The sequence below is a fragment of the Myotis lucifugus genome, unplaced genomic scaffold (assembly GCF_000147115.1).
Source record: "Myotis lucifugus unplaced genomic scaffold, Myoluc2.0 scaffold_12, whole genome shotgun sequence".
Taxonomy (NCBI): domain Eukaryota; kingdom Metazoa; phylum Chordata; class Mammalia; order Chiroptera; family Vespertilionidae; genus Myotis; species Myotis lucifugus.
Genome location: NW_005871060.1, coordinates 9,004,354 through 9,019,194, shown reverse-complemented (window position 1 = coordinate 9,019,194; position 14,841 = coordinate 9,004,354). Strand labels below are relative to the sequence as shown.

At 39.6% G+C, this 14,841-nt stretch overlaps 1 protein-coding gene and 1 pseudogene across 1 annotated transcript in view; one reads left to right on the top strand and one right to left on the bottom strand.

Moving 5' to 3' along the window:
- The window catches only part of LOC102441172 (probable E3 ubiquitin-protein ligase HERC6), a 60,252-nt gene that overhangs the window by 16,525 nt on the left and 28,886 nt on the right, over window positions 1-14,841 (bottom strand). The window contains exons 11-15 of the mRNA XM_014452069.2: window positions 12,306-12,399; window positions 8,862-9,051; window positions 5,302-5,456; window positions 3,174-3,287; window positions 2,711-2,818 (exon numbers count right to left, since the gene is read on the bottom strand). Coding sequence (XP_014307555.1) covers window positions 2,711-2,818; window positions 3,174-3,287; window positions 5,302-5,456; window positions 8,862-9,051; window positions 12,306-12,399 — 661 coding nt within the window. The remainder of the gene's footprint in view (window positions 1-2,710; window positions 2,819-3,173; window positions 3,288-5,301; window positions 5,457-8,861; window positions 9,052-12,305; window positions 12,400-14,841) is intronic.
- LOC111825075 lies at window positions 14,026-14,185 on the top strand (annotated as a pseudogene).

Below are 14,841 nucleotides of genomic sequence, written 5' to 3'. Positions count from 1 at the left end.
GCTGGCCTGGCACTGCCCACTCACTGGCTCCGCCACCCGCTGACCCGTCATTCTGCCATTTGGTTGATTTGCATATTAGGCTTTTATTATATAGGATGTGGTGTTTATGGATTTACAGGCATGGCTCATTGGAAAATGTCATATAAGCTCTATGATTAGTAGGGAATGAAAAGGTAATACTTTATTACTGAAATGACTCCTTTTGTGCATGTGATGTCCCAGACTTTTCACTTAGATGGCCCATCTCCTTTGAATTATTAGCAAAAGTAATGGGCATGTTTTTGATTCCTGTAAGTCTTTAAAGTCTCTCTTATAGTCTTTCTTTTTTTCTTTTTTCTTTTTTTAATCCTCACCCAAGGATATTTTCCCATTGATTTTTAGGGAGAGTAGAAGAGAGAGGGAAAGACAGAGAGAAACATTGATGTGAGAGAAATACATCAATTGGTTGCCTCCCGGGCTGGGGAGGAGCCTGCAACCAAGATACATGTCCTTGACCAGAATCGAACCTGGGAGCCTTTGGTCCACAGGCCGACACTCTATCCACTGAGCCAAACTGGCTAGGGCTCTTGTAGTCTTTCTATAAACATTGTAGAAAATAGATACGAACCTTTCCTGAGAAATGGCCTAGAAAACAAACTTCAGTGATCAAAAAATGGAAAATCTTTAGCATAATGTCTGGGCATGTGGTGAGTATAACTGAGAGTATAAGGCTGATGGTGACAAGAGAGACAAAATACCATGTAAGTGTTTTGTGGGAATAATACAACTACTAGAAAAAGAATGGAAGGAAGAGAATAAATGGAAAACAGAATAGATTCACTGGAAATAAAAGAATATCAGTTGGGGCTTACAAATCAAGCTCCAAGACTTTTTAAAGAAATTATTATTTATTGATTTTAGAGAGATAGGATGGGGGGGTGGGGCGGGGGGAGAGAAACATTTGATTTGTTGTTCCACTTATTCATTCACTGACTGCTCCTTGTATATGCCATGACTGGGAATGAACCCACAATCTTGGACTATTGAGATGATGCTCTAATCAACTGAGCTACCCGGCCAGGGCTCAAGCTCCAAGACTCTTAAACAGATATAAAAATCCAAAGAGTAACAACTAAGAACTTAGTATAGTTACTAAAACTGGATAGAGGAGAGAAAAAGAGCATTTATTTGATCATTTCAGTATTGCTCATAGTAGGAAAACAATGGATATTAGCTAAAGAAAGTGAGGCCTCAGCCATTATATAATAACTAGAGGCCTGGTGCATGAATTCATGCACGGGTGGGGTCCCTAGGTCTGGCTGGCGATCAAGGCCGATTGTGGCCATCTCACCGAGTCCCAATCGGGGCCAGGCCAATTGGGGCTTGCCAGTCAGGGTAAGCAACAGGGGGAGGGACTGTGGGAGGTTGGCTGTGGGAGCACACTGACCACCAGGGGGCAGCTCCTGTGTTGAGCTTCTGCTCCTTGGTGGTCAGTACGTGTCATAGCGACTGGTTGACCGGTCGTTCCAGTCATTCTGGTTGTTCAGTCATAATGGTCACTTAGGCTTTTCTATATATAGATGAGAAATGTAAATTAAAATTAAAATGAGCTGGCTGGTGTTGCTCAGTGGTTGAGCATTGACCCATGAACCAAGAGGTTGATTCCTGGTCAGGGCACATGCCTGGGTGGCAAGCTTGATCCCCAGTGGGGGCATGCATTGGGTAGCCAATCAATGATTCTCTCTCATCATTGATGTTTCTCTCTTTCTCTCCCTCTCCCTTCCTCTCTCTGAAACAAATAAAAACATAATTTTTAAAAAATTAAATTGGAATATCATGGCAAACCCAAAGAATTGGAAAAGATCACAGAGCTTGGTAACACTGTATTGATTATAGTGTAAAAGAGGCATTTCATGCATTGCTGGTGGTAACATAAATTGGTACAACTGCTATGCATGGAAAAGGATTAAGCATTAGTCTACCTTCCTATATGCATGATTTTTCAGGGGAGCTAAATAGCTCTGATTGATGAGGAAAAGTTCTTTACAGAAAACAGTAAAAAAGTAAAAAAAGTAAAAGTTCTTTGTAGTTCATTAACTTTGGAAGAAATGATAATATTAGAAATGTTGCTGTTTTGCAAACTTCAACCAAAACAATGGATGGAATCTAATATAATAATAGAGGACTATGCAAATTAGCCAGGATGCTGTAATGTCACGACTGATCTATAAGTGGCGGAGAGCTACAGGAGGGCGGGGCAGCAAGCTAAGAGTGGGGAGAGCTACAGGAGGGTGGAGCAGCGAGCTACCAGCAGAAGAGAGCTACCAGAGGCGGTGGGTGGGTGGCCAGCTGAGGCAAGTGGCAGTGAGCTACTCACTCATGGATTCGTGTGCAGGGCTACTAGTAATTAAATAAAAGGCTAATGGGAAACATGACAATAGAAATACCATGTGGTCACCAGCTGAACCCACTGATGAATGTTAGCATGAATAAGAGTGAAACAACCAGAAATAATGTGCTGAAGTATGGAGAGGTGAAAAGAAAGTGGGCCTGGGATTTGCTTCAAAATAATTCAGCAAAAATACTAACAATTACAAAAACAACAGTAATAAATAAAAGTGTAGCAAAATGTTGATGACTGCTAAAACTTTGTGATGGGATTCATTACACCATTATTTCTATTTTGTATATGTTTGAAATTTTTTCATAATAAAATGTAAGGCATACATACCCATATTTTCATAATGGAATCAGCTTGCCATAATTTAATTTTGGATAGCAAATTAAAGATAAATGGAAAATCACTGAAAATAATGGGACTGAAGTTTCCTGGAGTTATCTAAGAAACAAACAGGTAACAGTTTTCATAATTAAAAGAAGAGAAAAAACGTCATTCCTTTACTTCATCACCTTAAATTATTTCCCTCTATATTTTTCTAGAACCTGTTTTTAAGAATCCAAATTACTTAGAAAGAAATTTCTAAGAAAATGCATTTGTTTTGTGAATGAAAGATGTTTAAGTTTTCAATGATCATCAAATTTAGCATATTCAGCATTCCAGTAAGGACATTTTCAAATGTTGATTTGTCAACGTGATACCTACATACCTACATAGCTATTAATGTGTCCCCCTTTATGGAAATATTCAGAGCCCTCTTGGTATTTTCACTCAGAAGTGAAAATGTTACTCTTACCAGGTTGTCATCTCTATAGAACATTCTTCTTCTTACTTCAATAAAGTTCAACATAGTGGAGAGTTCATTTATGATGAAAGTGTTCTTTGGTAGTTGACAAGTAGCTTTGTTTACCTTAAAGAGAATATGACCTGTGAATATCATTTTCTATTAACAGATGATGTAATCTTCTCTCATATATGAGAAAGAGAGAGAGAGTGCTATTACATAGATAATCAGAATAGAGGTCTATAAACCCAAAGCATTTATTAATGATGAAGTAGAACTCTATAAAACTTCCATTTTTTAAATCTCTAATTTCTCCAATTGGCAGTGGAGATAGTACAGAAATTCTTGGGGCACAGGTTTTCTGGAAACAGTTTCCAGATCTTGAGAATAAAATTTGCACCATAAACATTCAGCCCTTTGCCCTGACCGGTTTGGCTCAGTGGACAGAGCATGGGCCTGTGGACTGAAGGCACTTGGGTTCAATTCCAGACAAGGACACATACTCTAGTTGTGGACTCGATCCCCAGTAGGGGGCGTGCAGGAGGCAGCAATCAATGATTCTCTCTCATCATTGATGTTTCTATCTCTCACTCCCTCTCCCTTCCTCTCCGAAATCAATAAAAATATATTTAAAAAATAAAGTGAGCAGAGGAACTGAATAGATATTTCTATTCAAGTCAAACCATAAGGAGATAACACTTCACACCTGTTAGGATGGCTACCATCAAAATGACAAGAGATAACAAGTATTGGTGAAGATGTGAAGAAAAGGGAACTCTTGTGCTCTGTTGGTGAGAATGTAAATGGGTGCAGCAACTATGGAAACAGCATGGACATTTCTCAAAAAATTGAAAACAGAACTATCATAGGATCCAGTAATCCCACTTCCGGGTATATATCCAAGGGAAAATTAATCACTCTCTCAAAAACTATCTGCACCCCCATGTTTATTGCTCTTGTTTATGGTGGCTAAGAAAGAAACAACCTAAGCATCCATGGATGGATGAATGAATAAAGAATATGTGATATTCATTCATCTATCTTATACACTTCTTTCATCATGTCACATATATAATGAAATATTATTTAGCCATGAGAAAGAAGGGAATCCTTATGGGAATCCTTACATTTGGGACAATATGGATGGACCTTGATGACATTATGCTAAGTGGGATAAGGCAGACAGAGAAAGACAAATGTGGTATGAATTCACTTATATGTGGGAGCTAAAAAAAGCTGAACTAATAGAAACAGAAAGTAGAATGATGGTTGTCAGGGGCTTGGGGGTGAGAGAAATGGGGAGATGTTGATCAAAGTGTACAATCTTCCAACTATAAAATGAATAAGTTCTGTGGATCTAATGTACAGCATGGTGATTATAGTCAACTGCACTGTGTTATATTCTTGAAAGTTGCAAGTAGATCTTAAGTGTTATCACCACAATAAACAAGTAGTAATTACTACATGAGGTGATGGAGGTGTTAGCTAAAGCTATGGTGTTAATCATTTGGTGAAATATAACGTGTATCAAATCAACACCCTGCACACCTTAAAGTTACACAATGTTATAGGTCAATTATATATCAATAAAGTTTGAGAAAAAAAAGAAATATACTACTTTAGAAATAGTACTATAATAGTACTTCTGAAAAGCATTAACCCTTGTATGTAATATTTTTCTCCTATTGAGATTAATATTTTATGGTGAACTTTACTCTGATTGCCATTTAGCAATTTATTTGTAAAAGCATCTTATTTTAGCTAATTTTTAATGGAATGATATCAACTGAATTCTATTGTTTTATTGAAAATGCTCTGGCTCCTCTCCTGTCCCCTAACAATATTGTTTGTTAGTAGCCTTGGTCACTTCTAGATTATGCTGTGCACTCTAATGAAAATGCTAAACCAGTCTCATATTTGAGTAGTGTTTGTGTATCTAATTTATTATATGTAATATGTAATATATTCCTCCAGAGTCTATCCAGTTAGCAAAACAGGCAAAATTTTGAATTATTAAAGCTGAATAAAATATTCTCTTTCTGTTGTGAAAAACAGAACAGAACAAGACTCCAATTGGCTGAGAACTACAAGATTTGTATGTAGTAAGATGGTATATACATTCCTTTAGATGCACACTTACCTTATACACTTCTTTCATCATTTCTAGAAGAGCTTTAATATTGCAGTTTTTCTGATGTGTTTCAATCCAAGGAGCCATTTGAGCAATGATGGCTGATTTAAGCATCTGGACCAGTGTGCTGAGAGAAGACTCTTGCAAAGATGCCCAACACTGCTCTGAGGGATGCAAAATCAGCCATGATAAATATATACTCCTCTGCCCCCCTAAAAAATACTCCCTCAGTTTCTACTGGGTTCTTTAATGTGAGTAATAGATATTTTCCATTTCTGATTACAAAACCCATAAAACATGTTTTCTAAGGATATTATCCTGGACAACATTTATTACAGAAAAAATATTTTCCCTGATTAAGTATCATTGGAATTAAAAGCTCAAATTTGGGATTCTAAAGAAATGTGTTGATACTTCATATTTCTGTTTGATTACTTGATTGATTTCATGACTGTCAAACTGAAAGTTCTATAGGTTACTTATAAAGTCTGAGAACATACATAGGTGAATACACATACACATACAATGTCATCAAGGATATTTTCAATCAGTAAAAAATAATATCTACACACCTGGTATATACGGATATATTTTTATATAAAATTATATCAATAGCAATATTTTAATATTCCTGAGGTTGCAGTCTAGATTATTGTACCTTTACAAGACAATTCTCAGAAAATAAACCTATCAAACGTTACAATATATTATCAAGCTAATGTCATTAAAACAGTATGACCCAAATGCATGAAAAGCAGATCAATGTAGCACAAGTCCCTAAATGGATCCAAATGCACATGAGAGGTTAGTATATGATAAAGGTGGCATTGCATTTTAATGGCAATGAAACAGATCATTCAATAAATGTCTGGGGACAAGTGGAAACTGATCCAGAAAAGAATTTAATCAAGATAAACTCCATATAGATCAAAGATTTAAACATAAAAATGAAACAATAAAAACTCTAGTTGGAGCATGGAAATGTTTTTGTTTCTTTGTTTCCGAGTGAGATACTCTATTTGAAATATGACCCTAATATAGTAGGCTTCATAAACATGTTAAAAATAATCATGGCAAAAATACCACAAAGTAAAAACAATTTTAATAACCTAAAGAAGTAAAAACAATTTTAATAACCTAAAGAAAAAATTTCTAACTCATATTGTTGATAAAGGATTAGCTGCCATAATAGTTGGAAACCTCCTAAATAAAAATTAACAACAGAGAGAAAAATGGGCAAGAGGGAAGAACTGCTAGTTCCCAGTTATGATATACAAATGAACTGAGATATAAGAAAACCAGCACCCCCTAGCCCAGTGGTCGGCAAACCGCGGCTCGCGAGCCACATGCAGTTCTTTGGCCCCTTGAGTGTGGCTCTTCCAAAAAACACCATGTGCGGGCGCGCACGTACAGTGCGATTGAAACTTTGTGGCCCATGTGTAGAAGTTGGTTTTCGGCCTGGGCGAGTCTATTTTGAAGAAGTGGCCTTAGAAGAAGTGGGGGGTGTCGGTCGGTAGGGCGATGGGAGACGCAGAGCAGGCAGGCCGCGGGATACTCAGCGCGGAAGAGGCGCATGAGATTCATGCAGGAGTTGAGTGAGCCAGTCAGTCAGCAGTCTCATGTGCAGTGGTTAGTGCTAGTCACGTCCGCAAATGCCGCGAGGGTGACAAAAGTAAAGTTTATTAAGTTAATTTTAGGGAACGTTGTGGAGTGAAAGAAGATGTAGTGTCAAGGATTGAGAAAGGTATGTTGAGATGGTTTGGACATATAGAGAGGATGAACCAAAGGAGATAGACGAAACAAGTATACAAGATGAGAGTGGATGGGAGAGTTGGAAGGGGTCGACCTCAGCAAACGTACCTCAATCAGATTGAGGACGTTTTTAGCAAAGGCCAGCTTAGGAGTACCCTAATTAAGTTAATAACAATGTACCTACCTATATAGTTTAAGTTTAAAAAATTTGGCTCTCAAAAGAAATTTCAATCGTTGTACTGTTGATATTTGGCTCTGTTGACTAATGAGTTTGCCAACCACTGCCCTAGCCTGTTTGGCTTAGTGGATAGAGCGTCTGCCTGAGGACTGAAGGGTCCTGGGTTCGATTCCAGTCAAGCGCACATATTTCTGTTGCAGACTCTATCTCCAGCCCCAGTTGGGGCGCTTGCAATAGGCAAGCAATCTTACATTGATGTTTCTCTCTTTCTGTCTCTCCCCCTCCCTTCCATTATCTCTAAAAGTCAATGGAAAGATATCCTCAGGTGAGGATTAATAAAACAAACAAACAAAAAAAGAAAACCAGAACAACCTCATTCTTAATGAGAAAATTAAATTAAGAGATTATTTTTTTAGAATGGGAAAAGTTTGATAACACTGTAGAAAAATGAATTCACGGGCTGCTGCTGTCATATTTGTTGTGAAGGGTAAACGTACATCCTCTGTCCTGGTGGCTACTTTGCCCAACTCTAGGGGTGCATTTTACTTAGACTACAGTGTGGATGGTGGCCACTTGAAGTTGGGTTACCTGGTGGCCCAGACTTCTGTGGAGGGTCATTTGGCAAAATCTCTCAAAATTTAAAATGCATATACAATTAGACCGAGTAATTTTGCTTTCTGGAATTTTCCCTGACTGTGTACATTTACAAATGTACAAAGAAATGCATGTTAGCACTGTTATGATAGCAAAAATTTAGAAACAACTACTCATAGTATATCCTCCCAATACAATCTATTCAGACATTACATAGAATAAGGCAGTGCTACAGATTCAACAGCAGAATGCTCTCCATAATATACTGTTAAATGGGGAAAAGCCAAGTTGCCAAAGTATGTGAGTGGTATGCTGCCACTAAAAAATGCATTTCTATATGTTTTTACGCATAATATCTTTCAAAGTTTACACAAGAAACTATATTCAGCCCTAACCGGTTTGGCTGGGTGGACAGAGTGTCGTCCTACGGACTGAAAGGTCCCAGGTTCGATTCCGGTCAAGGGCATGTACTTTGGTGGCAGGCACATCCCCAGTAGGAGGTGTGCAGGAGGCAGCTGATGGATGTTTCTCTCTCTACAATGTTTCTAACTCTCTATCCCTCTCCCTTCCTCTCTGTCAAAAATCAATAAAATATATTTTAAAAAAAGAAACTAATTGCTTTCTGAGAGGGGAACTAGGTGGCTTATATTTCACTGTACATATCCTTTGTTCCTTTTAAGTTTTGGACCTTGAACACTAGCTTAAAATTGTAAAAAGACATCCTATTGTAGTGAATAAAATAAACAAGAACACAAAGCTTAACATTTCTTTTTCATCCCCTCTGGTTAAAATGTCTAAAGTTTTAAAACCGTGACTGGATCCTCTACGGTTACTAAACTCTGATGTCAAAGCCATGTCCAAGTCTAAGAATTCTACATGCCTTGTACGGTATAACAGTAATGCTTAGAATTGCTTTAGGTTTATCTTTTCAATAATTCACATATCATGTACCCAAGTACTTGTACATTTGGAAGCCTATTCAAAATTTGCTACAACTTCTACTTCAGAGAGTTCAAATAAAGTAACATGAAGGAATCAAACTTACTCAGGACTCGTAAAGATCGGTCACTCATTTTACAAACAGCCTGTGCAAAGGGAACCACCAGACTTTCCGAGTTGCTAGGATCGTGCATCACAGGACATTGTGGGAGCAGAAGGAAAACTGACAACGCTTCTTGGTGTGGAGAACGGCATGGAAGAGCTCCGAGCAGATGATCCCTGAGACATGTAGTTATCTGCAGTTGAAACGGGATCAGAGAAAGAAAGGGCCAGGATAAGTTTTGGGACCAGGGGTTTCATTCCTCCACTTTCCAACTAGAATAATCATTTAGTTTTCCTGAAACCTGTTGTTCATCACTCCTTGCATCCCAAATGCCCCTGAAGTAGTACGTGCGAGCCATCCTTCCGATTTTATATTGGGGTGCATAAGGAAATAAAAGTGGATCACATGTGCACGTAGGTGCTGAGTGACTTGTGGAGGTGGTTCAATTAGAAAGTGACAGAGCAGGGATCCATACCCAGACCTGTCTGGGCTAAAATCTGCCTCCGCAGAGAAAATGCCATGTGTTCCCCTCTCCAGTCCTGTTGCAGCTTCCTCCTGGGTTCACCGGAAGATGGTATTTTCTAGCCGCCCCCGCAGTTGTGGGGCCATGTGACTGAGTTCTAGCTAATGCCACGTGAGTGAAGGTGATGTACGACACTTCGAGGCATGGCCCCCCAGAAACCTCTCACGTGACCTTACATACTCTCTTTCCTCATCTGCCAACCAAACACAGAAGATCTACTGGAGGGTTTCATGGCCCCAGAACCCAGAAAGAAGGAGCCTGCGCCACTCTTGAATTCAACTGTGCAGAGGTTGGAAGGGTAGCAGACTATGCCACCCCAAAATATGCCACTTTGGCATGAGGATCATTTTAAATATATATATTTAATTTATTTCAGGGAGGAAGGGAGAGGGAGGGAGATATAGGAACATCAATGGTGAGAGAGAATCATTGATTGGCTGCCTCCTGCACACCCCCCACTGGAGATCGAGCCCGAAACCTGGGCATGTGCCCTGGCCGGGAATTGAACTGTAGCCTCCTGATTCATAGATCGACACTCAACCACTGAGCCATGCTGGCCAGGCTTGAGGATCATTTTGAGCTGAAGGCAAGTAAGAAAAAACAGACTAGAACAAGCTTTCTGGCTTCCCCTCTGTCTACCTGAAAACTGAATATAAATTCCTTTTGTGAAGGTGTCCTCTTATCCCCAACTTCCTGTACCAGGAAGAGGATAACCACCTTACAGCAGAGATGAGCTGGCACTGAGAAAGTCCACACAAACAAATCTTACTAACTAGCCCTTTCCTACCATTCATTTCCCCATATATTTGCCTTCCCACAATTTGGCACCTCTAGAAGCTCAAAGTCCTTTTCCTTTGTCTGGTCACTTCTCTACAAAATGATTGTACTTTACTAAGATGCTATATAAGCCCAAGTTCTAACCACCCCTTCAAATTTCTTATCCCTGAGTATATATATGAAGGATGCACCCGTGAATAAACTTCGGTTTGTTTTTCACCTATTAACCTGTCTTTTCTCAGTCTATTTTGTAGGGTCTCACCCAATGAAACTAAGATGGATAGATGGGAAAAAAATTTCCCTCTAAGGTGCCTCATATTTTCAATCCTCGTGGAACTATGATGTGGAAAATAAATCTTCATTGTATTAAGCCACTGAAGTTTAGAAGTTGTTTGTGACAACAGCTAGCATTATTATACTATCTAATAGATCTTAGATACTCTTAACTATAGTGTCTGCCTCTACATGATGTAAGGGTTAAGTAAGATGATATATGCAACAATAAACTGTAAAGTACTATATTATTATTATTATTATTATTATTATTATTATTACTACATCAGTGTTCTTACAATTAGTTTTCTCAGGATAAGGGATGAATTAGTAGCAGATTGACCTCAACTAGATTTGAGATTCATCTCAAGAAATAGAGACCAGCCTTTTCAGTCTCTTAGTCCAGGATTATCCTGCTTCCCAAACATGATAGAGGTTATTTACTTCTCAAGTAATGGTTTTCTCATATTGAAAATAAAAATATTGTTACCCTGGTTGGTCGGTTGGAGTGTCAACCTGTACACCAAAAGTGGCAGATTCGATTCCCGGTCAGGGCACATACCTTAAGTTGTGACTTTGATCCCCTTTTGGTGCATGTGTGGGAGGCAACTGATTGATGTTTCTCTCTCTCCCTTCCTCTCTTTAAAAATCAATAAAAATATGTTTTAAATAAAATTATAATCAATTAAGAAAGAAAGAAAGAAAATTAAAGCATTGTCATCTTCTATATGTTTAAGTGTTCAAAGAGAAACTAAGAGCCAGCGCTTAATACAGCATCTGAAATATAACAACCACAAAATGAACACTGTCCCCTCTCTCCATCAGGTTCCCCTCACTGAACTCCCAACAAAAACTGCAATCATAATTGTTCCTGTAAGGCAGTGGTTCTCAACCTTCCTAATGCCTCGACCCTTTAATACAGTTCCTCAGGTTGTGGTGACCCCCAATTTCATTGTTACAAATTGAATATAATTAAAGCATAGTGATTAATCACAAAAACAATATGTAATTATATATGTGTTTTCCGATGGTCTTAGGCAACCCCTGTGAAAGGGTCGTTCGACCTCCAAAGGGGTCGCGACCCACAGGGTGAGAACCGCTGCTGTGGAAATTCTATTGCTCTTTTTCTCAAGTAAGTATTGACTTTTACTGATACCGTTATAATTTAGCCCAGTTATTAATAACTGGAAAGGAGCAAAGAGAAGATCAAAGGTTAGCGACTTGCCATTTGTACAGCTTTGCCAGGAAACTGTGGTTTAACCCTCCCCAGGAAGCCACTGGTTTGTCCCCACTGGGGGAATGGACTGACAGGGGGAGAACAGACACATGCCCAGTGAGGTCTGGGTGAAATAGGGAAGGTACTTGTCTGTCAGTCATACCTGGGAACAGGTCATTGGCCAGAGTAGGTGTGGCCACTGCAAGAGCAGGAAGATGTGAGGTACTTAACTGCTTAAACAAAGGAGTTCACTCTCTTGTTGCTCTTGTCTCTCTTTTGCTCTTGGGACTTTTGTTGCAGGGGGCGCACCCTCGGCTCCCTTGCCCTCGCCCACAGGGCCCACAGCCATGTGGACCCCACACACAATGGACTAATGGAATGCAGCAAGCCTACTGCTGTCCCAGACCCGGCTTCATTATCAGATGGAACTTTGGACTCTGGCTTTGCTTCTAGCTCTGCCAAAGCCCCAGGTGCATATCTTTCAGGACTGGATTAAGGGAAGTGGGATTTTGCAAACCCAAGGATGTAATTCATGCAAATAAAAATCACTTATCCTCCTGTGTGAGTCTCAGAAAATTCTTTTTCTCGAGATATGTAAGGACCTGACCCCCAGCACCCAGTGGGGAAGAGGATCCACCACTTTCACCAATTACATTACCATGAAAGAAATCCATTGCTTTTGTGTTAACTTCTCAAAGGTATCTTTTGCCATTTGTAGGTCCACATCAATGGAATTCATTTCTCCAGATTCTCTTTGGATACAAGAAATGAAAAAGATGCATAAACAAATGGAAAGGAACATTTCTAAATTTCATATATCATTATTTAGTTTTATTTTAGTACATATCAAGTATAAACTTTTTTTTCTTAAAGCTTGCCTCCTTTCAAAATAATTCATTTCCTTGGCATAAAAAAACCCCCATGAAATTTATGTTCTCCTAAAAGAGGGTAGGTAACTATCTCTAGAGTAGCTACAAATTTGGGCTGCAGTAACAGCAACATTTTACATGTTGCGTCTGAGAACTGATAACATTTACCCCCGCCCCCCCTCAGCCAGCATACAGAGAACTGAAAATACATATTCCTCCTGCCCTCCACCCCACATACACGTGAACACATACACATTCCTTATCATCTACAGTTACATTACTTTGGGATTCCACTGTTTCATTAGCATGATTTTACTACTCCTAGAGACACCTTCCCAAGCAAATGGCTTGATTATGCATTATAGGAATTTCCTGAAAAGACCCATGAACTCTCCCATGGAAAGCATCAACGGATAGTTTATGCCAAGTTCTTTGAACCTCTTGCCTCAAAATCCTTGCCCTGCAGTTTCCATCCATCCAAGATCCTTGTATCTTTTCCCAACATAGCCAAGCCCCCTTTTCACACTGAAAAACTTGCCTTAAACCAAACTGCCAATTCTTAATAAATTCCAACCTGGCTTTCCCCCTCAGAAGCACTATCAAAGCCTGCTGGAGGCAAAGAACAACAAGTAGTTAACATATAAATGCGAGAAGTCTGTCAGAAGGCTGATGGACATTGATATTCAGCAAGGGCTGAGAATCAGCATTGTATTACCCTGCTGCTGGCTGAATGGCTAAAGGCAATCCCCTAACCTGATAATCCTTTATTGTTTACCAAATCTTACCATTGATGTCTGTTTGCTTTGCTAAAGGGCAAATGTATATTCTAGTAAATAAAAAGCTATAGGTCCAGAGATTCAGAGAGCCATTCCACTAGAGAAGGGCCTCCACCTGGCTCCCCCAATGCCTTCCAAATTTATATTTTTTGTCTATTATATCCATTTGTGCATGACCCCTTCTGCAGATTCTGAATCCTTGCTGCAAAAGATTGTGGCTAAAGCCCTGTAAAGGTGTCCTGCCTCCCTGGGTTGTGTTGGTGATATCTGAGGAGCATGCATTCTGCCAAAGAGTTTGTCTTTATGTTCTATCAATAAATACTTTATGCTTGTTGGATTGACAAATCAATAATAACCAAAGGGCTAAAATATCATGCAAGTATTAAATCTAAGTATTGTAAAGTATATTCTTTTCAGCCTTTGACATCTTTTTAAATTTATTTTTTAAAATATATTTTTATTGATTTTGGAGAGGAAGGGAGAGGGAGAGATAGAAACATCAATGAGAATCATTGATCGGCTGCCTCCTGCACACCCCCTACTGGGGATTGAGCCTGCAACCCGGGCACGTGCCCTTGACTGGAATCGAACCAGGGGCCCTTGAGTCCACAGGCCAACACTCTATTCACTGAGCCAAACCGGCTAGGGCCAGCCTTTGACATCTTAAGACAAAACCTTAAGGTTCATCACTCCTGGGAGATTACATTTCCACTTTAAAAAATTATATATATATAGCTTTGTGACTTGGCAGTATCATAGCCAATGAGGTTTATCCGAGGTGTGATTATTGCTAATTGAAAAAAAAATTATATATAGCCCTAGTCAGTTTTGCTCAGTGGATAGAGCATTGGCCCATGGATTGAAGAGTTCCAGGTTAGATTTTGGTCAAGAGCACATCCCTCTGGTTCAGGCTTGATTCCTGGCCCTGGTCAGGCTTGTGCGGGAGGCAACCAATCGATGTGTCTCTCTCAGATGTGTCTCTCTCACATCGATGTTTCTTTCTGTCTCTCCCCCTTCCCTTCCACTCTCTCTAAAAATCAATGGGAAAATATCCTCAGGTGAGGATTAACAACAACAACAATAACCAAAAAAAAAATTACACACACACACACACACACACACACACACACACACACACACACACTAGAGGCCTGGTGTACAAAATTCGTCCCTAGGCCTGGCCAGCGATCAGGGCTGATCGGGGCCTTCTGGCTGCCGGCTGGGGCCTTCCTTCCTTTTACGCCGCCCCCTGGTGGTCAGTGCATGTCATAGTGAGCAATCGAACTCCTGGTCTCTGGGTCAAACTCCCGAGGGGACAATTTGCATATTAGGCTATATCTATCTATCTATCTATATATCTCTCTCTCTCTATACACACACACACACACACACACACACACACACACACACACATAATTATAATTTTATATATAAATATAATTTTTATTTTATTTTTTCAATCACCATTTATACCCTCCATGGCCTCTTCCACCTCCACTCACCCCCACCCCAACCCCCACCCCCTACAATCACAATACTGTTGTCCATG